At 41.9% G+C, this 27338-nt stretch overlaps 1 protein-coding gene across 1 annotated transcript in view; it reads left to right on the plus strand.

Moving 5' to 3' along the window:
* Window positions 1-24081: 24081 nt before the first annotated feature.
* Window positions 24082-27338, plus strand: part of rps6ka1 (ribosomal protein S6 kinase a, polypeptide 1) — a 140697-nt gene continuing 137440 nt past the window's right edge. The window contains exon 1 of the mRNA XM_071327061.1: window positions 24082-24748. Within this exon, the coding sequence (XP_071183162.1) occupies window positions 24686-24748 (63 nt within the window). The 5' untranslated portion in view covers window positions 24082-24685. The remainder of the gene's footprint in view (window positions 24749-27338) is intronic.

Raw genomic sequence — 27338 nt, forward strand, 5'->3', positions numbered from 1 at the left:
CGAACATAGATAACCCAACCAACTCACGCCCTGTCCATACTAAAACAAAGAAATAACAAAAAAAAGAAGGTCAGAACGTGATAATTTCTGTCTCTTCTATAGATGTTATATCCTTGTATTTGCTACTGATGTATCATCAAAATAATTGTCTAAGTGAGTCTCAGAAATGGCTAATATATGAATGTTTTCTGAAGTTAGCAAGTTATTGATTTCATGAACCTTATTTCTAAGGCTACATATATTAATATGGGATATTTTCAGCCCTTTCCTGGGTAGCTTATCATAGATAGACATCATTTTGAAAAGAGCAAACAAAGCAAGAGAAAAAATATATACATTCAGCAGTCCGTTAATCAATTGTTTTGTGTGTGTGTGTGCTGCGTGTTGAAGTTACTGTACCAACCCATAGGCTCGGCTCTCTCATCCCTTCCAGGCTTCTGGGAGGGAGGGTGGACAATGAGCCTGTCATAGCGATGTAAGCAATGTCCCCATGCGCCCTGGCAGCTTTCATGGCTGGGATCAGTTCTTTCCTCTTCTGGCGCACAGCTTCAGGATAGTCCCCATTGAGGAAGATATATGTTCCTCTCAAGTTCTTGGCTCTTTCCAGAACAGCTACCTTGTCCTTGAACCTCAGGAACTTGACCACTATCGGCCTGGGCCTATCACCTGGGCCGGTGGTGGGTTTTCCAGTCCTGTGGGCTCGCTCCACCTCAATCTTCCTGTGGTCCATCTTCAATTTCTCAGAGATCATTTCCCTCACTTTGTCCTCAGACTCTGTCCATGTCTCGTGGAGATTCTGCAATTCCGTCCACAACCATGTTGTTCCGCCTTGATTGTCCCACAAGATTGACAGTCTGATTGATCTTTGTTATCATGGATTCACACACAGAACTGATGTCCTCTCTCAATGACTTACAGATTGCTGTCATCTTGCCGTTCTCCTGTTTCAACTCATCGAGCTCACCCTGGGAGAACTGCAAACTGTTCTTCAGGTCCTGGACCTCTTTGGTCAGGTAGTCCATTCTTTAGAATAGAATCCACGAGTATTTGGACAAAACACTTGAAGCTATTTGTTCGTTTAAAAGATCTTTCACATGTGATAGAGAGACACCACTGTCCTCAACGGTACTCCCGCCGGCTTGGGTTGTTGTCATGGTAGCTAGCAACGTAGGTTACGCTGTTACTCCTCACAGTTCCAGACAGGGCAGGTCACGGGGAAATTGAAAACAACAACATCTAGACAGCCACAAACACAGGACAATCTGCGCTCCCAGCCACAATGGCTAACCGCGTCGCGGGCTGCATTCAAGAAAACCCCGCTAGCTTGATATGCAGCTAGGCTAGCTGCGACGCCAAATAGCTCCTCAGACCCGTCCTTGGTCGGCAGGATCACTCGAAAGAGACAAGCAGTCGCAGCAACCGATGCGAACTGCGTCGTGGGATCCAAACTAAGAAGCTAGCTAGCTACCAAGAACTTTCAAGATGCTCTAGTCTAGTTGGAGCTTTGGTCATTCAGACCTGGGTATTATTTGTCCTTCTGCCCAATTTGCAATACCTATGATGTAAGTCATATTTTTGCACACAGAAGGGCAACCTTGTAGAACTGTTTTGTTGCGAAAGAATGTAATGTTGTCCATCATGTTGTTACACAACATATATTGGCCTGGGTTTGTCTGCAACCGTCATTGGCACACAGGAGGTTAGCATCCGCTTATGATAGATAAATGCATGCAGGCACTATTCATTTACTATTATTGATTTGGAAATGTCATCAGGCACCAGCACAGTTCAGCATCCAATAAAAATTGATTGGCTCATGTAATGCTGCTACAAACCCTCTTCTTTCTGCTAGTACATGTACAATGAGCTCCAAAAGTATTGGGACAGTGGCACACAAATATCAGACCCCCAAGACATGCTAACCTTTCACCATTACAATAACAGGGGCGGTTTGGATTTTTGGGGTGAGGGTTTGATATTTGTGTGTCTAACTTTCTCACTCATCATTATTCACGATTCATTCAGGATTGCCTGTAATCATGGTCGCATCCACATGAATTTAAAAGTGTTTAGAAATATATTCTTATTTACAATAAAAGTGACTCCAAAATTACACAATACATTATTTACCATTCATTTCTATTGGGCACAAAATAATCTGAAAGACAAACAAAACAAACAGCAAATGCATCCAACAAAGTTGTAGTCACAAGCTTGATGTAGTCATTGAGTGCAATAAATATGGGTTCTGTGATTTCTAAACAGTTCACCCGATATGGATGAAAATACCCTCAAATGAAACTGCCAGTTTGCACTTTAACCCCATAGTCATATCATTTAAAATCCAAAGTACTGGAGTACAGTGGCAAAACAATACTTTTGGAGCTCACTGTACGTCTCAATCCAATTGGACCGCCCATTACCGAGCGTATGACACCACATCAAGTCTCAACACGCTGTTTCTGCTGCAAAGCACAGCAAGCGCTACAGTACAGCCACAGGCCTCAGTGGAAGTTAATGGCAATATTCTCTTGCTGAAAGTCAATGACAGAGAACACCGTAAAATAAAAAAACATTGCTTATCACCATGCTTCCCTCACTCTCTCCACTCTCCCTTTTAATGACATTTCCCAATTCAACATCACTCATTCAATCTCTGCTTCACTATACCTTAATAAACAAATCATTAACTGTATTGGTGTTTACATTCATGGTTTTTAGCATTGATTGGCATCCAGCCATAGGGAATTAGTGCTCTGCTCCTCTGCCATAGAGTCCATTGGTGGTTGGCTGATTGCACTTTCTCCATCATTGAGCAGCTCATGAATTTTCTCTCTGCTGAAACCCTCTTAAATGTAATCTACATAATCCCCAAAAGGAATTATTTATCATGAGAGTGCCATAAACAATAACTAGTAATGCTACTTACTGCAAGACAGATTAAAATCTCACCTTTCTGGTAAAAAATAGAGATGTATTTCTGAGATGTAGTCACTTTTGAGGACAAGCTCAAGTACACAGTACAAATATGAAATATTTTATGATGTATTTCCTATTCAACAAAACTATGAATAAGGCTTGAAATTACTTTTTTTCTCAATATTTTTTCTCAATACTTATTTTCCACCATAAATTCATTAAAAATCCTACAATGTGATTTTCTGGATTTTTTTTTCTCATTTTGTCTGTCATTGTTGAAGTGTACCTATGATGTAAATTACAGGGCTCGCTCATCTTTTTAAGTGGGAGAACTTGCACAATTGGTGGCTGACTAAATACTTTTTTGCCCCACTGTAGATACCAAGAAATGCGTAGGGGCTGACCAATTGGAGCTGGTTAAGCTAAAGTCTGCTGCCCCCCTCATTGCTGGCTCAGTAACCTATATCTTAAATCTAACATTGTTATCAGGAAATATTCCTAAAGTATGAAAAACAGCTTATATGCCGCCACTCCATAAGGTCAGGGATAGTGGTGATTTTAGCATGTAAATCTTGGTGGGGTAAACATATATATTTTTATTTATTTATGAATAAATAAAAATTATGCATGCCAGCAAAGCCACTACACAACACTACACAATACATTAATTGGACTATAACGGTGACAAACGGTGCCCACAAACTGTTAGGGTCTACATAAAGCTGTCCCAACAGCAGTCCCAACACCTTACCGCTGTTACACCTGGCTATCAGCAGAGCCTTGTCTGGCAGCGAAACAGTTCATTCAGCCTCATTTACTGCCTTTAAAAAAACATAGCTGATATGGCTGACTTGCTTTAACAAATATGGTTTCTAGTAATAATTAAGATGTGCAAACTATGGCAAAAGGGCAGATAAGAGGCAATCCTTAATTTCGATTAAGACATTAATGAGCGAGCTACACTAGTCTCAGCGTCAACAGTGAAGAGGCGACTCCGGGATGCTGGCCTTCTAGGCAGAGTTCCTCTGTCCAGTGTCTGGCAAATAAAAATAAAAGATTAAAAAGAACACAGTCTGAGATATTGCTTTTTCTTTGCAACTCTGCCTAGAAGGCCAGCATCCCGGAGTCACCTCTTCACTGTTAACGTTGAGACTGGTGTTTTGCGGGTACTATTTAATGAAGCTTCCAGTTGAGGACTTGTGAGGCGTCTGTTTCTCAAACTAGACACTTTAATGTATGTGTCCTCTTGCTCGGTTGTGCACCGGGGCCTCTCATTCCTATTTTGGTTAGAGCCAGTTTGCGCTGTTCTGTGAAGGGAGTAGTACACAGCGTTGTACGAGATCTTCCGTTTCTTGGCAATTTCTCGCATGGAATAGCCTTCATTTCTCAGAACAAGAATAGACTGACGAGTTTCAGAAGAAACTGCTTTGTTTCTGGCCATTTTGAGCCTGTAATTGAACCCACAAATGCTGATGCTCCAGATACTCAACTAGTGTAAAGGAGTGCGTAACTGGCTGCAGGGAAGTCAGGCGCAGGAGAGCAGAAATGGGTAGCAAACGGAGCCCTTTATTGAGGCGAACAAAAACACGGCACTCAGAAAACTAAACACACACGGGTTACAATAACCCGGCGCAAACCAGCCTGGAGTACACATACATTTACACATAATGTCACACCCTGGCCTTAGTATTCTTTTTTTTCTTGATTATTTTAGTTAGGTCAGGGGGTGACATGGGGAATGTATGTGTTTTTGTAATGTCTAGGGGTTTTGTATGGTATATCATTGCTATGCAGACGACACACAATTAATCTTCTCCTTTCCCCCCTCTGATAACCAGGTGGTGAATCGCATCTCTGCATGTCTGGCAGACATATCAGTGTGGATGACGGATCACCACCTCAAGCTGAACCTCGGCAAGACGGAGCTGCTCTTCCTCCCGGGGAAGGACTGCCCGTTCCATGATCTCGCCATCACGGTTGACAACTCCATTGTGTCCTCCTCCCAGAGTGCTAAGAACCTTGGCGTGATCCTGGACAACACCCTGTCGTTCTCAACTAACATCAAGGCGGTGACCCGTTCCTGTAGGTTCATGCTCTACAACATTCGCAGAGTACGACCCTGCCTCACGCAGGAAGCGGCGCAGGTCCTAATCCAGGCACTTGTCATCTCCCGTCTGGATTACTGCAACTCGCTGTTGGCTGGGCTCCCTGCCTGTGCCATTAAACCCCTACAACTCATCCAGAACGCCGCAGCCCGTCTGGTGTTCAACTTTCCTAAGTTCTCTCACGTCACCCCGCTCCTCCGCTCTCTCCACTGGCTTCCAGTTGAAGCTCGCATCCGCTACAAGACCATGGTGCTTGCCTACGGAGCTGTGAGGGGAACGGCACCTCCGTACCTTCAGGCTCTGATCAGGCCCTACACCCAAACAAGGGCACTGCGTTCATCCACCTCTGGCCTGCTCGCCTCCCTACCTCTGAGGAAGTACAGTTCCCGCTCAGCCCAGTCAAAACTGTTCGCTGCTCTGGCACCCCAATGGTGGAACAAACTCCCTCACGACGCCAGGTCAGCGGAGTCAATCACCACCTTCCGGAGACACCTGAAACCCCACCTCTTTAAGGAATACCTAGGATAGGATAAAGTAATCCTTCTAACCCCCCCCCCCCTTAAAAGAGTTAGATGCACTATTGTAAAGTGGTTGTTCCACTGGATATCATAAGGTGAATGCACCAATTTGTAAGTCGCTCTGGATAAGAGCGTCTGCTAAATGACTTAAATGTAAATGTAAATGTATATGGGTCAGTGTCTTGTCTAGGTGTTTGTATGTCTATGGCTGCCTAGATTGGTTCTCAATTAGAGGCAGCTGTGGTTCATTGTCTCTGATTGAGAGCCATATTTAAGGCAGTCATAGGCATTGGGGTTTTGTGGGTAATTGTCTATGTTGAACGTTTGTTGCTTGTGTATGCACCTACGTCATTAGCTTCACGGCCGTTTGTTGTTTTGTTTAGTTTGTTTTCAGTGTTCGTTTCGTGTTTTTTTCCTTTTCTCTAAATAAAGGAGAATGTATTTTGCACACGCTGCGCCTTGGCCCTCTCTCTCAACCATAGACGATCGTGACACATAACAATTCCACACACAGACATGGGGGGGAAACAGAGGGTTATATGCAAGACGAGTAATGAGGGAATGCAAACCAGGTGTGCGGGAAAACAAGACAAATGGAAAATGGAAGGTGGATCGGCGATGGATAGAAGACCGGTGACGTCGAACGCCGCACGAACAAGAAGAGGGACCGACCTCGGCAGAAGTCGTGACAACTAGTCTAAAGATAGCCAGTTTTATTGCTTATTTAATCAGGACAACAGTTTTCAGCTGTGCTAACATAATTGCAAAAGGGTTTTCTAATGATCAATTAGCCTTTTAAAATGATAAACTTGGATTAGCTAACTCAACGTGCCATTGGAACACAGGAGTGATGGTTTCTGATAATGTGCCTCTGTACGCCTATGTAAATATTCCATTAAAAATCAGCCGTTTCCAGCTTCAATAGTCATTTACAACATTAACAATGTCTACACTATATCTCTGATCAATTTGATGTTATTTTAATGGACAAAAAATGTGCTTTTATTTAAAAAACAAGGACATTTCTAAGTGACCCCAAACTTTTGAACGGTAGTGTATAATTTCTCTTCATATGACAAAAATTGTAAAGGATTTGACAGTAGATTATCGGCATGATTCATGATGATTGCTAGCTAAGATTTTGAAAGTATGATGTTGAGATGATCAGTCCATTCAAAGCTACTTTAGATCTAACGTGATTTGAAGTCATTTTATCTGTGGCCAATGACCTTGAGCCCTCTTGGATGGGCACTTCTAATGTAACTCTATGGCAGCACCCAAGGGGCTTGAATTTTCGAGCTCTCCCTGTAGATTTTGCGGTGACGTAGTGTCCCCATGAGTGACAGAGCACTGAGGCAATCATGGCGCAACTAGAGAACATTACCAATCCCAACGTTCCATATTTTCTGCTGGCTGCCCCACCACCGAAAGCACTGAGCTAGGCTGAAACACCTGCATTTTGGAGCTGCCTAACTCAAGAAAGCAAAAGAGACCATGTTTGTATGTGGATTTATTAATGCAATTATTATATATTTTTTACATTGTTTGCAAACTGATGTGACACGTATTAATGCCAAAATAACATGCAAAACAGGCACAAATAATAAAATGAAAAATAATATATATACAAAGTACCAGTCAAAAGTTTGGACACCTACTTATTCAAGGGTTTTTCTTTATTTGTCATATTTTCTAATAGTGAAGACATCAAAACTATGAAATAACACATATGGAATCATGTAGTAACCAAAAAAGTGTTAAACAAATCAAAATATATTTTATATTTGAGATTCTTCAAAGTAGCCACTCTTTGCCTTGATGACAGCTTTGCACACTCTTGGCATTCTCTCAACCAGCAATGGACTGAAATGGACTCACGAGAGAACCTTCTGAAAAGCGTAGACACTAAATGATCAGTAGGCCAGAATTCATTCAGTGATTATTGAAAACTCCCCCTACTTCGCTGCACATCAGTGGTGATTAAACTTTAAATTTTTCAATGTCAAACATTTACGTTTTACTTTTTTTATAACAGTTACCCTCAGTATTGGACTCGCGGTAGCGCCGTAACGCTGGCTAGCGTATTAGCTCGATTTGGGCCTACCCCCACACCAAAGCTAGTTAGTGTTGCTAGCTAACGACTCAGAATTATGTCCATACTCACCCCTGGATGTGCCAATTGCCAACAACTGACCCAGAAAATCACTGAATTGGAGGGTAGAGTGTCAATTCTTTATCAGATTAAAGAAGATGAACAGCTAATTGACTCTTTGCTTGAGTCCGCCAAAAACATGGTAAACGAAGCCACTTGCCCATGGATTGTCACCGGGGCCTCGGTAGAGCCTGCAGCTGTGAGACATACTTTGATCCCGCTAGAAGAGCCCTGGCCATTATCTGGAGCTATACTCAAGCACCAGCTCAACTCCCTCTGCTTCACATCAGGAGCCATGGATTACTGTACGGAAACCAAAAAACCTTGTCAGGAAAACGCCAAGGCAAAGTGATGCCTTGGAACTGGGAAACCGATACTGGGTATTGGAAAAGTCTCAGGTTTCTGCTGCTGGCCCCAAAAGAACAAACAACTCTGCCCGGAAGCAAGTGGACCCCTGCCATCTCAACAATTTACAACGAAACAGCCCTACAACTAGCCCCAAACAACTTTCTAGGAGGAAGATCACTCAAGAGAGACACAACTTAAATTTACCAAGCAGCAGTCCCACTGTCCTTATTGTGGGCTCATCCATGATCCAAAATGTTTCTATTAGGAAAGTAGAGACCATCTGTTAGCCGGGTGCCCGGATCCAGGATATTGACTGTATGTTACCGGTACTCATTAGTGAACACCCGACTGCTTCTGCTATCACTGTCCATGTAGGGTCAAATGATATTAAACTACAGGAATCTGAGCGATTTAAGAAGGACTTTAAATCATTGATTCATACTCTAATTAAATCAGGTAAACAATGCATTATTTCAGGTCCACTCCCGTCTCCGCGCTCTACGGATAATAATTTCAGTCGTATACGCCAGCTACACATCTGGCTTAAAGGTTATTGTTGTTCAATAAGCATACAATATGTGTACAATTTTACAGCTTTCCTACATCGACCAAATGTATTTCTCCGGGATGGATTACATCTGAATAGGTATGGTACAAGCATTCTCTCCTCAAACCTGGCTCTCACTATATCCTCATAAAGAGCATTTGAGAACTGACAATATATAGCCATGGTGGTTAATACTCGGAATTGGTCGATTCCCCATTAGACTATACTCATTGCTCCCCCCCAGTTTTAAATAGGTCTACAGGTGCTGCTAACATGGATTAAACTTTTGATGGACTTTGTTATTGTTACACTACTGTCAAGGTACCGTGTTGCCACTTCCTCGCACAGGCAGAGGGGTATTGTTAGAAGTAATCTCGTTTCCATCCAACTCAGGCCTGTCAGTAGCTACACGAGGAAGCGTCGCTCATCTAATATTATATTGAATGCTCCATCTGATATGAGCTCTCAACAGTGGCCTTGGAATTATTCATTTGAGTGCTAGAAGCTTGATCCAAAAGTTAGATTTGATTGAAATACTGGTCTCACAATCACATGCTGACAGACATATTGATTATATCTGAATCTTGGCTCCGTGTCTCTGTTCCAGACTCAGATGTTCTGTTAGCTGGGTACAATATCTACAGAGCAGACAGAGTGGGTAGACATGGAGGTATTGCCATATATGTTAAATGCAACCTAGATGTCACTGTGCCCAGTTCAACTTCTGTTCCAAAACAGTATGAATGCTTAGTTCTAAATGTGGTCTTTGGTCATAATGCACTATTAACGATAGCGGGAGTTTATCGCTCACCCTCTTATGCCTACCCGTCCTAATCCAAAAGATACGAAAAAATCTACATTAAATAGACCTTATCTTAACAAATACACCTCACAAATATATAGCTAGTGGGTTATTTGCAAATGATATCAATGACCACTGCCCTATTGCATGTATCAGAGACACTAGGCTAAAAAACCCTGACCCCTGTATAATTCTAAAGAGAAACTATAAACACTTCTCAGAGCAAGCCTTTATCCATGACCTTTATTATTCAGAGCCTTTATCCATGACCTTTATTATTCAGAGCCTTTATCCATGACCTTTATTATTCAGAGCCCATATCCATGACCTTTATTATTCAGAGCCTTTCCCCATGACCTTTATTATTCAGAGCCTTTATCCATGACCTTTATTATTCAGAGCCTTTATCCATGACCTTTATTATTAGGAGCCTTTATCCATGACCTTTATTATTCAGAGCCTTTATCCATGACCTTTATTACTCAGAGCCTTTATCCATGACCTTTATTATTCAGAGCCTTTATCCATGACCTTTATTATTCAGAGCCTTTATCCATGACCTTTATTAGTCAGAGCCTTTATCCGTGACCTTTATTATTTAGAGCCTTTCCCCATGACCTTTATTACTCAGAGCCTTTATCCATGACCTTTATTATTCAGAGCCTTTATCCATGACCTTTATTATTCAGAGCCTTTCCCCATGACCTTTATTATTCAGAGCCTTTATCCATGACCTTTATTATTCAGAGCCTTTATCCATGACCTTTATTATTCAGAGCCTTTATCCATGACCTTTATTACTCAGAGCCTTTATCCATGACCTTTATTATTCAGAGCCTTTATCCATGACCTTTATTACTCAGAGCCTTTCCCCATGACCTTTATTATTCAGAGCCTTTCCCCATGACCTTTATTATTCAGAGCCTTTCCCCATGACCTTTATTATTCAGAGCCTTTCCCCATGACCTTTATTATTCAGAGCCTTTATCCATGACCTTTATTATTCAGAGCCTTTATCCATGACCTTTATTATTCAGAGCCTTTCCCCATGACCTTTATTATTCAGAGCCTTTCCCCATGACCTTTATTATTCAGAGCCTTTATCCATGACCTTTATTATTCAGAGCCTTTATCCATGACCTTTATTATTCAGAGCCTTTCCCCATGACCTTTATTATTCAGAGCCTTTCCCCATGACCTTTATTATTCAGAGCCTTTCCCCATGACCTTTATTATTCAAAGCCTTTATCCATGACCTTTATTACTCAGAGCTTTTATCCATAAACTGCATAATGGACCCAGTTTTAGCGTTCTTTCTTTTCATACATTTTTACCTCCACGGCTGATAAACACACCCCGTTTAAAGCGACTTAGGCTAAAGAAAAATCGAACTAATCCTTGGTTCTCCTCTGATTTGAAAATCCTTTTCTTGCTAAAGAATCAAGCATGGGCCTTGGTGAGGAAAACTGGTGAAACAGCTGATTGGCTGTTTTTTAGGCAATTGAGAAATAAATGGACCGGAGGAACAAAAAAGGCAAAGTCTAGGTATTTTCTTAGCGCTATGACAGAGTCTGCTGGTGTACCCTCTAAATTCTGGAAAACTGTTAACTCACTTAAATGAGGACACTCCTCGACATCCCTGCCGATGCAAATTACATCAGAATCTGGGATCATCAGGGACCGAACTGAAATTTGTGATGTTTTTAATAAGCACTTTATTTCTGCTGGTTTTCTTTTTGAAAGAAAAAATGGCCAACATGATCCTGACAGGTCTATTGTTTCAGCCCCTCGGCCCCCAGCTGATGTGGAAAACAGTAAGCCGGTTTTTAATTTCCAAAAAGTCACAGAAGATATCTTATCTGCACTATCTGCTATAGATTCTAAGAAATCGTTAGGTGCTGACAAACTGGATCCATATTTACTCAAGTGTGCGGCACCTATCATTACTAGTGCAGTGATGCACATCTTCAATCAAGCATTAGTCGAAGGAAAGATTCTTAAAGCTTGAAAAACAGCTTTGTTTTACCACTCCTCAAGGGAGGTGATGGTAGTGAATTGGATAATTATCGGCCCATCTCTAAGCTCTCCTTTTTGGCTAAAATTCTAGAGTCATTGGTGAATAGGCAACTACAATCATTTTTAACTGTTAACAATACTCTTTCTGGCAATCAATCTGGCTCCAGACCTAAACACAGTACCACTACGACCACTGTACGTGTTGTAAATTATATTACTAATGCCCCAGATAATAGAAAGTACTGTGCCGCCTTGTTCATAGATTTGTCGAAAGCTTTTGACACTGTAGACCATGCGATACTTTTGGGTAAGCTGTCGTTAATAGGACTGGGATCGGATGCCTGTCGTTAGTCATGAAACCATCTGAAGGATAGAAGTCAGGCTGTTAGAGTCGACGGCATCCAGTTGGAGTTGGTTAAAGGAGTCCCACAAGGTTCTATACTTGGCCCATTACTGTTCACTCTACATAAACAATATTGTTGATGAGGTAAGAAAGTGTAAAGCTCATCTATATGCTGATGACACGGTCATGTACACTATTGCTTCAACGGCATCATCACAGTTGGAGACAGATTTTAAGATACTACAAGGGCCTCTTTTTTTTTACAGCGGAGACTAGTTTTAAATGCAAAGAAAATACATTTTTATGATTTTTAACAGGTCCAAAAAGTTGGTTGAAAATACACTTGCACTTACAAGCTTAGATGGCTCTCGAATTAATCAGGTCTCTGCGTATAAATACTTAGGGATGTGGTTGGATGATAAACTGCCTTTTAAAATGCATGTTGATGAACTTTGTAAACGGCTAAATATCAAGCTAGGCTTCCTCTATAGAAACAGGACATGTTTGTCCTCTACAAAAAGACAAATTGTGCAAGCTACTTTTGTATCTGTTATAGATTATGGGGATATTATCTACATGCACGCTACGGCAGCCACATTTCAATTGCTGGATGCTACTTGCGCACTTAAGTTTATTACGGGTGCTAGCTACAGAACTCACCACTGTGTTTTATATCAAAATGTGGGTTGGACTTTACTGTCTATGAGACGAGAACAACATGCTCTCGTGTTTGTCTATAAAGCACTTCTGAATAAACAACCTTCTTATTTATCCTCACTCATCAACATTATAATTATAATTCATAAAACCAGGTCTCAAGCACGGATTACACTTGAGGCCCCTGCGATCTCCACAGACTTGGGTATGGTTGCCTTTTCCTGTTACGCTCCATGCTTATGGAATAGCCTGCAGACCAAACTTAAACTTGAGACTCTTGTCCCCCTTGCCCATTTTAAACCTTTATTGGAGGATTTTTATTTTTGTATTGCTTGTAACTGTTTTGGGTAATGCAAGTTATTGTGCTATTAGGGGAATAACCTGTGTGTAAATGTAACAATCTGCTGCTGTTTTTTTGTGGGTGTTATCTGTGATCGTTTTGTTCGTCTTGTGTAATTTCTCAATCATTGTACCTAAACTGTATGTGTAAACATGTATACGCAGGACCCAGCTGTAAAAGAGACCTTGGTCTCAGTCTGTGTTCCTTGTTGAAATAAAAGTATAATAATGAGGGAGTCACCTGGAATGCATTTCAATTGACAGGTGTGCCTTGTTAAAAGTCAAATAGTGGAATTGAGCCAATCAGTGACAAGGTAGGGGTGGTATACAGAACATAGCCCTGTTTGGTAAAAGACCAAGTCCATATTATGGCAAGAACAGCTCAAATAAGCAAAGAGAAACAGTCCATAATTACTTAAAGACATGAAGGTCAGTCAATCCAGAAATTTCAAGAACTTTGAAGTTTCTTCAAGTGCAGTCGCAAAAATCATCAAGCGCTATGATGAAACTGGCTCTCATGAGGACCGCAACAGGAAAGGAAGACCCAGAGTTACCTCTGCTTCAGAGGATACGTTCATTAAAGTTAACTGCACCTGAGAAATTGCAGCCCAAATAAATGCTTCACAGAGTTCAAGTAACAAACACATCTCAATATCAACTGTTCAGAGGAGACTGCGTGAATCAGGCCTTCATGGTCAAATTGCTGCAAAGAAACCACTAAAGGACACCAATAACAAGACGAGACTTGCTTGGGCCAAGAAACACAAGCAATGGACATTAGACCGGTGGAAATCTGTCCTTTGGTCTGATGAGTCTAAATTTGAGATTTTTGGTTCCAACCGCTGTCTTTGTGAGACGCAGAGTAGGTGAACGGGTGATCTCTGCATGTGTAGTTCCCACTGTGTAGCATGGAGGAGGAGGTGTGATGTTGTGGGGGTGCTGGTGTCACCACTGATAGTGAGCTTGATAATTATCGTCCCATCTCCAGGATTCCATGTCTTGCTATGATTCTCAAATCTTTGGTAAATAAGCAACTTCACTCTTATTTATTTTTTATTTGAGTATGGTATTTTTCTTTATAAAACAATCTGGGTTTAGGCCAGGGCACAGCACTATCACAGCAACCACATTAGTTGTTAATGATATTGTCAATGCTTTAGATGCTAAAATGAATTGTGCTGCCTTGTTTGTGAACCTCTCAAAAGCATTTAATACTGTTGATCATTCTATTTTATTCAACAAGTTGTCCTCTGTAACGTAATTTCCCAAAAATCAGTACTGGAATTTCTGCAATTGAATTTGGCTACAATGGGAAATCACAGTGGTCACAAACCACAGTTGGGTCCACAAGTTTGGACAGCAGAGTACAGTACAGTACAGTACAGTAAAGAAAAGTAGAGTATAGTACAGTAATGTAGAGCACACTATAGTTGAGTACACTAATGTACTGTACTGAACTCTACTGTACTGAACTATACTCTACTTTACTGTACTTGACTGTACTGTACAGTCGTGGCCAAAAGTTTTGAGAATGACACAAATATACATTTTCACAAAGTCTGCTGCCTCAGTTTGTATGATGGCAATTTGCATATACTCCAGAATGTTTTAAAGAGTGATCAGATGAATTGCAATTAATTCCAAAGTCCCTCTTTGCCATGCAAGGAACTGAATCCCCCAAAAACATTTCCACTGCATTTCAGCCATGCCACAAAAGGACCAGCTGACATCATGTCAGTGATTCTCTCGTTAACACAGGTGTGAGTGTTGACGAGGACAAGGCTGGAGATCACTCTGTCATGCTGATTGAGTTCGAATAACAGACTGGAAGCTTCAAAAGGAGGGTGGTGCTTGGAATCATTGTTCTTCCTCTGTCAACCATGGTTACCTGCAAGGAAACACGTGCCGTCATCATTGCTTTGCACAAAAAGGGCTTCACAGGCAAGGATATTGCCATTTATCGGATCATCAAGAACTTCAAGGAGAGCGGTTCAATTGTTGTGAAGAATGCTTCAGGGTGCCCAAGAAAGTCCAGCAAGCGCCAGGACCGTCTCCTAAAGTTGATTCAGCTGCGTGATCGGGGCACCACCAGTACAGAGCTTGCTCAGGAATGGCAGCAGGCAGGTGTGAGTGCATCTGCACGCACAGTGAGGCGAAGACTTTTGGAGAATGGCCTGGTGTCAAGAAGGGCAGCAAAGAAGCCACTTCTCTCCAGGAAAACATCAGGGACAGACGGATATTCTGCAAAAGGTACAGGGATTGGACTGCTGAGGACTGAGGTAAAGTCATTTTCTCTGATGAATCCCCTTTCCGATTGTTTGGGGCATCCGGAAAAAAGCTCACTCACAATTTTGCCTAAGAACACAGCCATGAATAAAGAATGGTACCAACACATCCTCCGAGAGCAACTTCTCCTAACCATCCAGGAACAGTTTGGTAACGAACAATGCCTTTTCCAGCATGTTGGAGCACCTTGCCATAAGGCAAAAGTGATAACTAAGTGGCTCGGGGAACAAAACATCGATATTTTGGGTCCATGGCCAGGAAACTCCCCAGACCTTAATCCCATTGAGAACTTGTGGTTCAGAAAGTTATTAATTGACAGCATGCCAGGGCGGATTGCAGAGGTCTTGAAAAAGAAGGGTCAACACTGCAAATATTGACTCTTTGCATCAACTTCATGTAATTGTCAATAAAAGCCTTTGACACTTATGAAATGCTTGTAATTATTCTTCAGTGTTCAATAGTAATGTAACAGATGTGAAATGGCTAGCTAGTTAGTGGTGGTGCGCGCTAATGGCCTTTCAATCGGTGACGTCACTTGCTCTGAGACCTTGGAGTAGTGGTTCCCCTTGCTCTGCAAGGGCCGCGGCTTTTGTGGAGCGATGGGTAATGATGCTTCGTGGGTGACTGTTGTTGATGTGTGCAGAGGGTCCCTGGTTCGCGCCCGGGTCGGGGCGAGGGGACGGACGTAAAGTTAAACTGTTAAATTGATGCTGTTGACCCGGATCACTGGTTGCTGCGGAAAAGGAGGACGTCGAAAGGGCGGTGACTGTAACGGATGTGAAATGGCTAGCTAGTTAGCGGTGGTGCGCGCTAATGGCCTTTCAATCGGTGACATCACTTGCTCTGAGACCTTGAAGTAGTGGTTCCCCTTGCTCTGCAAGGGTCGCGGCTTTTGTGGAGCGATGGGTAACGATGCTTCGTGGGTGACTGTTGTTGATGTGTGCAGAGGGTCCCTGGTTCGCGCCCGGGTCGGGGCGAGGGGACGGACTAAAGTTAAACAGTTACAGTAACATCTGACAAAAAATATCTAAAGACACTGAAGCAGCACACTTTGTGGAAATTAATATTTGTGTCATTCTCAAAACTTTTGGCCACGGCTATACTGTACTGAACTCTACTGTAATGTATGTATTAAACTATACTGTGCTGTGCTGCACAGAACAATGTATTTTTATTTTACTAGGTAAGTTGACTGAGAACACTTTCTCATTTACAGCAACAACCTTGGGAATAGTTACAGGGGTGAGGATGGGGGATGAATGAGCCAGTTGGAAGCTGGGGATAATGTACTGTACTGAGCTCGCTCTATTGTGCTGTACATTGATGTCCAAACGTGAAACATAGACGTCTATGATTGGTTCAGATTTGGTCATTCAAATAATACCCAGTGTGTAGAATAATACCCAAGTATGCAAAGGAGGATATTGCATATTTATACCTTTATGTACTTATTTAGGATACATCACTATGAAGAGAATAACGTTCATATCCATAATTATGCATTTCTGTGTAGTATAGATCAGGGACCCATGATGAAATTCGGTTACCGCAATTCCGTTACCAGGTGTAAAAAGAACTTCACTTACTGTAGTTTAATAACCAAAAGTGTTTTGTTTTTTGTCAAAGTCAATGTGTCATGTCGTAGAAGTCACTCCATTCTTTCTGTATACATCATTGAATCTTAATTTGGAGCAGATATTTAACAGAGCTTTTGGAAAATGTGGACACAAAACATTTAGGGAGATTTTAGTGAAATTCTGTTACCAAACTTTGCATCTGAACAGTTCTTCCAGAAAAATTGTCAGTGCAAATTGTTAAAAGTAGTTATTGTGCATAGAGTTGTATGGTTCGTTAAACTTTGAAATCAATGGGGTTTTTTGGCATTCATTTTAAGTGAAAATTCCGTTACCATGGAATTGCCCCTCTCTCCTCCTTTCTCTTGCTATTCTACCCATCACTGTGTCTCTATCCACCATGCTTTTCATCAATGTCAACTCCAATTGAAAATGAAGTTAAATAACAATGTCAGCTTTTTTCCAGTTACCATTCTTTCTAATTTGCAGACTGCTGTTTTTAGACTCAAACCTGCCACTTAGTCTGTCTCAGTACTCAGTCCAGACATCACGCACTAGTCCCCTGTCTCAGAGAATCTGGGCTTATGGCAGCCACACACACACACACACACACACACACACACACACACACACACACACACACACACACACACACACACACACACACACACACACACACACACACACACACACACACACACACACACACACACACACACACACACACACACACACACTCTCTCGCTGTTTCACACACACATACACAGCAACACACACAGGCGCACACACACGCACACAACCCCCGCTCCCTCCTACCAGGGTTTCCCCTGAGTTGCCACAACTGGCCTTCACCTTGTGATGTCACCACCGCTATGCAGAGACAGAAATCCCAACGGGGGGGGAATTCAGACCTGAGTTGTGTGAGTAAATGGAACTTAATTCCCTTTTTTTGCAGTTTTCTTTCTATGCGTATTCTGACCTTGAACTTAAGCATGGGGAAGACGTTTGGGGTGGAGATCACAGAAATCGAGGTGAGGCAGAGGTGTCTACAGATACGCTGTATTCTGACCCAGACTTAATTCCGCCACCTTTACACACGAGGGAACTATGAATAAGGTTGAGCTACCTATTTTCTCCGATAAGAATGACACCATTATTCATGCACTAGAATTTATAATTTGATAAGAGCTATTAGGTAAATGGTTAGTTCTAATCAGTTTGGCGACGGGGATGATGATACTCAAACGCTGAGAAAGGTTGGCGATTGCTTTAGATTATTTTATCTTATGATCACTTTTTTTTTACCTTTATCTTTCGCATTCATGGAGATGAATGTGAAACCAGTCATATGGAAGCAAACTGAACATTTTATCAAAACATGACAGGTAAATATTTCGGCCTCTCTTCCACAGTGAAGTAGGCTATAAATAGCTGTGCCGTTAATCTGAATTGTAATTGTATGGCCTTCTAAATTTGAGGGGATGGAATTTGGAGACCCAAGCTAAATTTGCTACTGTGGAAAGCCTTGCGCAATGATCATCCGAACCTACTGAGTTGATTTGTGCGCTCTAGAAGGTTTTAATTATATACAGTTGAAGTCGTAAGTTTACATACACCTTAGCCAAATTCCCTGTCTTAGGTCAGTTAGGATCACCACTTTATTTTAAGAATGTGAAATGTCAGAATAATAGAGAGAATGATTTATTTAAGCTTTTATTTCTTTCATCACATTCCCAGTGGGTCAGAAGTTTACATACACTCAATTAGTATTTGGTAGCATTGCCTTTAAATTGTTTAACTTGGGTCAAATGTTTCGGGTAGCCTTCCACAAGCTTCCCACAGTAAGTTGGGTTAATTTTGGCCCATTCCTCCTGACAGAGCTGGTGTAACTGAGTCAGGTTTGTAGGCCACCTTGCTTCACACGCTTTTTCAGTTCTGCCCACACATTTTCTATAGATTGAGGTCAGGGCTTTGTGATGGCCACTCCAGTACCTTTGTTGTCCCTAAGCCATTTTGTCACAACTTTGGAAGTATGCTGAGGGTCATTGTCCATTTGGAAGACCCATTTGCGACCAAGCTTTAACTTCCTGACTGATGTCTTGAGATGTTGCTTTAATATATCCACATAATTTTCCTGCCTCATGATGCCATCTATTTTGTGAAGTGCACCAGTCCCTCCTGCAGCAAAGCACCCCCACAACATGATGCTGCCACCCCCGTGGGATGGTGTTCTTCTGCTTGCAAGCCTCCCCCTTTTTCCTCCAAACATAAGGATGGTCATTATGGCCAAACAGTTCTATTTTTGTTTCATCAGACCAGAGGATATTTCTCCAAATAGTACAATCTTTGTCCCCATGTACAGTAGCAAACTGTAGTCTGGCTTTTTTATGGCGGTTTTGGAGCAGTGGCTTCTTCCTTGCTGAGCAGCCTTTCAGGTTATATCGATATAGGACTTGTTTTACTGTGGAAATATATACTTTTGTACCTGTTTCCTCCAGCATCTTCACGGGGTCCTTTGCTGTTGTTCTGGGATTGATTTGCACTTTTCGCACCAAAGAACTCATCTCCTTCCTGAGCGGTATATCGGCTGCGTGAGCCCATGGTGTTAAAACTTGCGTACTATTGTTTGTACAGATGAACGTGGTACCTTCAGGCGTTTGGAAATTGCTCCCAAGGATGAACCAGACTTTTTTCTGAGGTCTTGGTTGATTTCTTTTGATTTTCCCATGATGTCAAGCAAAGAGGCACTGTTTTAAGGTAGGCCTTGAAATACATCCACAGGTACAACTCCAATTGACTCAAATGATGTCAATTAGCCTATCAGAAGCTTCTAAAGCCATGACACAATTTCTGGAATTTTCCAAGCTGTTTAAAGGCACAGTCAACTTAGTGTATGTAAACTTCTGACCCACTGGAGTTGTGATACAGTGAATTATAAGTAAAATAATCTGTCTGTAAACAATTGTTGGAAAAATTACTTGTGTCATGCACAAAGTAGATGTCCTAACCGACTTGCCAAAACCTATAGTTTGTTAACAAGACATTTGTGGAGTGGTTGAAAAACGAGTTTTAATGACTCCAACCTAAGTGTATGTAAACTTCCGACTTCAACTGTATATGCCCGGACTTTTCTCTGTTTTTTACAATTTGTATCATGTTTAATATTAGCCACTATTGGTAGCCACCCTCAGAAATACCCACACACATTTATAACTGTCACTTTAGTGTTGGTTTCTTTCAATTTGTAGCCTACATTTTGCATCCTTCCATTTCATTGTTTGTTGAACTATGGAACACAGACCAAACCCGGCAGTTTAAAACTGGAGCCTGGCGCACCGCTCACTACGACTGGACTGTTGTCATCACAGTTCCATAATCAGACCAGATTAGGGTAGATTTATAGGACTATTGTTCAACCACTATTGTACACTTTTTTTTTTTTTTTTTTTTTTTTATCCCCTTTTCTCCCCAATTTTCGTGATATCCAATCGCTAGTAATTACAATCTTGTCTCATCGCTACAACTCACGTACGGGCTCGGGAGAGACGAAGGTCGAAAGCCGTGCGTCCTCCGAAGCACAACCCAACCAAGCCGCACTGCTTCTTAACACAGCGCGCCTCCAACCCGGAAGCCAGCCGCACCAATGTGTCGGAGGAAACACCGTGCACCTGGCCCCCTTGGTTAGCGGCACTGCGCCCAGCCCGCCACAGGAGTCGCTGGAGCGCGATGAGACAAGGATATCCCTACCGGCCAAACCCTCCCTAACCCGGGCGACGCTAGGCCAATTGCATCGCCCCACGGACCCCCCGGTCGCGGCCGGCTGCGACAGAGCCTGGGCGCGAACCCAGAGACTCTGGTGGCGCAGCTAGAACTGCGATGCAGTGCCCTAGTCACTTTTTTTTATTTATTTTTTATTTTTATTTTTTGAACAGCTGAATATGGCAACTTTCAGGATGAATTAAACCACTTTATTTATTATTTACCAATATATTTCATGCGTAATGGCTCTCCAAACCTGTTTTTTTATTATGTAGGTTCACAAATACTTTCCTAACCCTAACCCTAAACGTTGCCCTTCAATTTTACTCATTTATAGCGTCATATAATGACTTTAAAGATATTGAATTTGTCTATCAATGTCCCTTCAAAAAGACATGGTACATGTTGCATTTGGGTTTGAAGGAAACCAGATTGATACTTTACGTTTAAACATAAGAATTCAATACAATTTCTTTGAGTGTGGTGTATCAATTGATCTGTGCATAGTCGAGGGCCATTGTGTTAATGTATAGGCCTATGTGCATTTGTTTAGGTCTTTGTTTCCCACTGGGCACACTGGTTGAATCAATGTTGTTTCCACGTCAATTCAATGAAATTACGTTGAACCAACGTGGAATAGATGTTGACTTGACGTCTGTGCCCAGTGGGTTCTTTGGAAACCACCAACATTTGCCACAAAGTGTTTTCATACAGAGTGCAGGTTGGAGAGAATAGTGCTCTGCTTTGTTTCCCTCTCCATCTACTCCATTGACCAGGCTGAGTGGACATTGTTCCAGGTTGAATTTGATTATTATTGGCAATAAGACAGCATCCACCATAGAGGCAGGTGCTGGCTAGATCTACAGTATGAAAAAAATTAGGATGGATACTTTCACTATTAATGTATTCTCAATTTAAGCCATTCACGCGCACAGTCTTGTTTAACTAACCTTGTGGGTACACACAATGAATTCCCATTCAAAATCCTAAAATGCTAGCTTGCCTAATTAAAGTTTATGTGAAAAAACAAGGAAGTATAGTGTAGAGAATAATTGAACCATCTAAACCGCTGTGAAATATATTTACCATAATCAAAAATATAGTATTTTCAGCAGTTTGAAGCTGGTGTACAAAACCGAAAGTAAAAGACACAAAAACAAATCTTATAAAACAGGAAGCATAGACATTTCGCACATAGAACAGATCTATCGCTTCTTAGACTTGCTTTCAATGAGAGATCTATAAATCACATTTCTATGTGAATTTGGTTGGGTCGCCCAAAAAGTTAACCCCAAAACCTAACCTTAATCCTAATCCTAAACCTAACCATAAACCTAACCTTTAACCCTCTAGAAATAGCCTTTTTTATCCCCAGTTGGTTACATTTTTGTTTGTTTACTATTCTTGTGGGGAATTTACAAGTATAATTAAACATGTCCACGCACGTACACACACACACTAGCCATTATGTAATAAAACGTTGTACCAGCCTTGAGCTGAAATAATTATTCTCATGCTCAACTGTTGCTACGCAATGTGGCTGTATATGCATTGAGTTCTTTACACTGATACAAGACAGGACAAAGGACAAATTATTACATGTACTGAATGTGCTGTATCAAGATATCGGTCTGCTGTAATTGCATATTAAGCTTTCATAGCATAACTACCATGGAAGCGAAACCCTCAAGTATCACACCAAATTGGGGCGGCAAGTAGCCTAGTGGTTAGAGTGTTGGACTAGTAAACGAAAGGTTGCAAGATCGAATCCCCAAGGTAAAAATCTGTCGTTCTGCCCCTGAACAAGGCCGTTAACTCACTGTCCCTAGGCCGTAATTGAAAATAAGAATTTGTTCTTAACCGACTTGCCTAGTTAAAATAAAATTACAATATGCTGTATATTGTATGGCATGTTCCTGCATCTCTGACCACAAACACCTATTTAGTGCAGATTGTACAGTTCTGTTATGTCTCAAGTGGCAGCCTAAATGTACAAAACCATTGAACTATAGTTTCCAAAGGATTTTATTATATTCAACTCTTTTTCCTCCAAGATGTGTCGGAGAGCTTTGGAAGAAAAAAAATCACAACAATTGATACAGCATGGTACGAATTATTCAATCATTTGTCAAGGCCTCCTAAATATGACAATCCCCTCCAGGGTTTCCCAAACTTGGTCCTTGGGACCCCAAAGGGGTGCACATCAGAGATGGAAAATGTAGCAAGACATCTCACTGGCCCCCTTTTTCTGGTTCATATACAGTCAATTAACTAAGTGGATCAGACCCAGCTGCTGTCGCATTGGTGTCTGTGGGAGAGCTACCCCTTACAGTTAGTAGACCGGAACTGTGACCATTTCTTTCAATAAGTAAGACATCTTCATTTATCCAACATCTTTGGTGATTGTTTTTCTTCCAACAAGACAGATCCATTACAAATTGCTCTTAGCTGGATTAGGACACACTAACGCCACTTAGGGGGTGTCATCCATCACACAGGCTGTGTCGCATTCAATTTTTTCCCCAAACTCGAATGAACCAATTTGTCCCAGTGATTATTGATACAGAGCAGAAACAGACGCCAAGGGAATCCCACAGGCACTCCCTCAGTGGTCTACCTTTCCCTCACTACACAACTCTGTTGAAACGGTTACTGTATCCGTCTTTATTTCCCCCTGGTCTGGCATCCAAAGTGCAACACACGCGCACACACCTGCCTAAAGCGATGTGAAGCTGAATGTCATGTCTTGCTCTATGACAACATGCCAGTTAACACCCACTAATCTAATCAAATAAAGTGTCAGTGTGGTTGTGCATTGAGAAGCACACTTTGTAACGAAAAAGAAGTAGGTTTGATTCTTTGATGCTGCATGCTACTGTATGTATAGAGAAGGACTATCAGTCATTACAGTATGAACCAGCAGAGACTATGGCTTTCAATCTCAGAGCTAATCCTAATAAAAAAATGCAATTCATTTTCTCGATTCAATTCTGTCTAATTATACATTTTTGTATAACAGCTCGATGAAGGTCATGGTTCGTTTTAAAGCAGCATATCTGTGTACAGTGGTAGCCATAAGGGACTATGGGGCCGATTCACACAAAGAAAACCTTCCCACTTGTTGGCCAACAGAGTTCCTCATGGAGTTTTCATTCAATAGGGGTTTCAGTACATCTTAAACCATCCCTTTAAATACGGTGTACCTTAATTTGGAATTTTCTTGACAGATTCACAAGAATAGCCTACAGTATATCGAGAGAGCAGGTTCTGAATATTATTATTAATATGAAAGAAAGCCATAAAAATATGCATATTCGTCTCTTTTTGTTCGATCAAAAAATGATCTGATATTGTAGATTATTTAGAATTAGGGTTAGGTTTAGGATTAAGGTTAGGTTTTGGGGTTAACTTTTTGGCATGAAACCTCTGTGCATAAAAATGTATCACCATCATCGCCCTCTTCTTCTTGTTCTCTTTCTACTATTTCCCTTCTTTTTTTAGCATCATACTGAACAAAATTATCTTCAAAGTCTACCAACATTTTATTTGATTAAATAACGTATACAAGCGCAAATGGTGGGCTTTTGGCGCATTACGTAGGCCTATGCATAATTTGCAGTTCAACCAGCCTCCAGGGGATGGCGAAAATACGGTTGGGCGGACCGACCAAGAAGGGGCTGGATGAAATCCGTCTGGAGTCTGACAATAATTGGTCGAGTTGATACGCTACATTCTGGAGGATGAACCAGCGGACAGAACGAAGTCCCGCTCCGAGGAATCTCTCAGAAATACAGAGAAGCTGTATGCCTATAATATAATAGGCTGCATCGTCGATTAATTAGGTTACATGGACACAAGAGAAGGCTAATTATTTCGGCGGAGGAATATAATTGCATAGCGATAGCCTATTAAGCGGCTTGGAAGCGCACAGTCGCAGCCAGCACCTCTCTTCTCGTCAAATCTGAACGTAGGCTACCCGTGTAAAGGGGTTCGTTTTTGCTCAAAGCCTCAAGTTGTTATTGTCAATTGTGTTATCGTGCTTATTGCTGTTGGAATTGCATGTTTCTGAAGAGGTGGTCATTATACGACGTCATTTTGAAGGGATTATATTAGTTTGTAGTCAACGGCTGCGGAGTGCGACTGGATGCACGTCTTGCATCGGGGATTGAAGTGATAGGCTCCATCTCAACGGACCGGACTTCAAATTGTGAATAAACAAGACCTTGTCCAGGTCAACGCAACCTCAATCTAAAACCCAATAAATCTGGGCAAACTCAACTTGTATTTCGGCCGCAGAGGGAGAAACTAAAAACCTGCAGAATGCCTCTTGCACACCTTGCGGAACCCTGGCCCCAAATGGAGCTAGTTACACTGGACTCAGAGGTAAGGACACCATTGAACAGTTTGTTAAAATTACTATTATTTTCATTCCGCGTGCCAAAAATATCCGTCGGCTAAACTTTTCCATTCTGATTATTGTTGCTCGTGTAAATACATTTGCCAAATGAATTCCCAAAATGCAATAGGTTTTTGACAGGCAATGCAAAACCGGTTGTTCTTTAATCTGGTTGTTAAATTGGGGATGGTGTAATTGCTTGCAAAGCCTGTCGTATGCTTCGTAGTATAAACAGTTAGCGCATATATTATGACGACGTTTTGGTGTTCGGCAAGGTTTTTTTTCCTGTGAGTTTGCACACTACATTTTTTGTTGAGACAAGTCGAAGTTCTGTAGTGTCCCGTCGTCGGTGATTGGTTAACAGTGTTAGGAGTGGGAACTATGGATGGGACTCTTCAATTAAGTGTTTGTCATTAAACGTGATGACTAGTTTATATGCAAAAAAATAAATAAAAACACTTGAACTACTGCACCAAACATTGCTGAAGACCAAAAACGTCAAATCAAGAAATCTGTAATGTTATCTTCGATTAATTCAGACTTTTGAGGAAGTGTATACTGGCTGTGTTATTGTTATGTCTCAAGAGGGACAAACAGTAATATTGCTGCTTTTCTCTAGTTTCAAGTGAATATATTTTAAGGGCGTATGCGCGAGGCACGGACGTTCACTAGTATGTGGGCGCCTTTATTGCATTCGCTCTGGAACCGGTTTGCCTTTCTGGGTGTGAGCCAGGTGCCCCGTTTTGGCCGAGGGCGCAGTCGGCTAAAGGTGGTAAATAGATGTCTCACTCAGGACTTTAATCGTTTAAAAAAATGGGTGGCTCCCCCATAGGCACCAATGCCATAACAGCTGGGTCTCATCTGCTTAGTTTATTGACTGTATATGAACCAGAAAACATGTCTCTCTTCCGTCTCTGAGTCGCTCAAAACGAAATGTGACGTAGGTTAAGCACGTGGAGTAATAGGGTTCTGTTTTCACATGCAAAAGTGGTTGCTTTTGATAAAGGCATTATCTGCCTTCCAATGAAAATTAGTTAGAACATTCAAACATATATTTTAGGTAAAATAAATGTTGTACATTTCTAAACAATGCGTAACAGGCTGACCACACAACGCGAGCGTTGCAAAAATACATTTAGAAATCTGTTATTCAATTATTGCACCCACTGCTCGCGCGTGCCAACGAGCGTCTGCGTTGCCAAGGGCTAAAATAGTTATATTTCTGACGCAGATTGCGCTGCAAGTCCTGCCTCTCCCATCTCCTCATTGGTTTATAGAAGCAGGTGCCCACGTGCCATCTCCTCATTGGTTATACCCACTTGGGTGACTGAAAGACGAACGAGGTCAGTGGCGGTAATGCACCTAATTTATGACCGTTGCCAATCGCAATATAAAGTCAAGAGAAGAAAAAGCCTGGAAAGAGGAGAGATGACTAGAAACAATTCGGTTGACTGTTTTATGTGTGGATTAATTGTCAGAGTAGAGGACCTTGTGCATTTCAGGTAAAATAACTCAATGATTATATCCCAGGACAAATTAGCTAGCAACAGCGAGCTAGCTAAATAGGATACATTAGCTAGCAAGTGCAAGCTAGCTAGCTAAATTGCCATAAATGTTTAATGCTTTTTGACCTGTCCCCAAATTAATATAATTGGTTTAGTTTGTTTTGATATTTTAACCTGGGTGTCGTGATCGCGTTTGGTGATGGGGGACATAATACATTTATGCACGATTGCGCACGTGCACAGCCGGTTTGGGTCCCGTGTAATGCTGCTTTGTTGACGTCGTGGCCGAGCGGTGCAGATTACTGTTCAACTTGAGATTGCGCTCCTCCCTCATCTCTTTTGCGCATTCACGTCACAGGCCATAGCCCGGCGCACTTAATCGAACTCTTTCAATGTAGCCATGTGAATGATACGTAGCTGAAGTGGGATGTGCTGAGTAGCTTATAATTTTGTGTAACTGATTACAATGTTGTATCATGGATCAGTTTGTGTCCCATTTTAACTTTTAAAAGTGTTCCAACTAGCAGTTTATGGGCGGGTGAGAGTCTGGCCATCTTTCCTCGTTGCATGTCCTGGCTTTTGAGTGCATAGTATTTTCAAATTATTTAAATTTTTACCCTTTTTTCTCCTTAATTTCGTGATATCCAATTAGTTAGTCTTGTCAGCCCATCGCTGCAACTCCCGTATGGACTCGGGAGAGGCGACGGTCGAGAGCCGCGCGTCCTTCGAAACACGACCCTGCCAAGCCACACTGCTTCTTGACACACCGCTTGCTTAAACCGGAAGCCAGTCGCACCAATGTGTCGGAGGAAACACGTCCAACTGGCGACCGTGTCAGCGTGCACTGCGCCTGACCTGCCACAAGGAGTTGCTAGAGCGCAATGGGACAAGGACATCCCGGCCGGGCAAATCCTCCCCTAACCTCCACTCCACTCCCCGGGTGGCGCAGTGGTCTAGGGCACTGCATCGCAGTGCTAGCTGCGCCACCAGAGTCTCTGGGTTCGCGCCCAGGCTCTGTCGCAGCCGGCCGCAACCGGGAGATCCGTGGGGCGACGCACAATTGGCATAGCGT

The sequence above is a fragment of the Salvelinus alpinus genome, chromosome 9 (genome assembly GCF_045679555.1).
Source record: "Salvelinus alpinus chromosome 9, SLU_Salpinus.1, whole genome shotgun sequence".
NCBI classification, from domain to species: domain Eukaryota; kingdom Metazoa; phylum Chordata; class Actinopteri; order Salmoniformes; family Salmonidae; genus Salvelinus; species Salvelinus alpinus.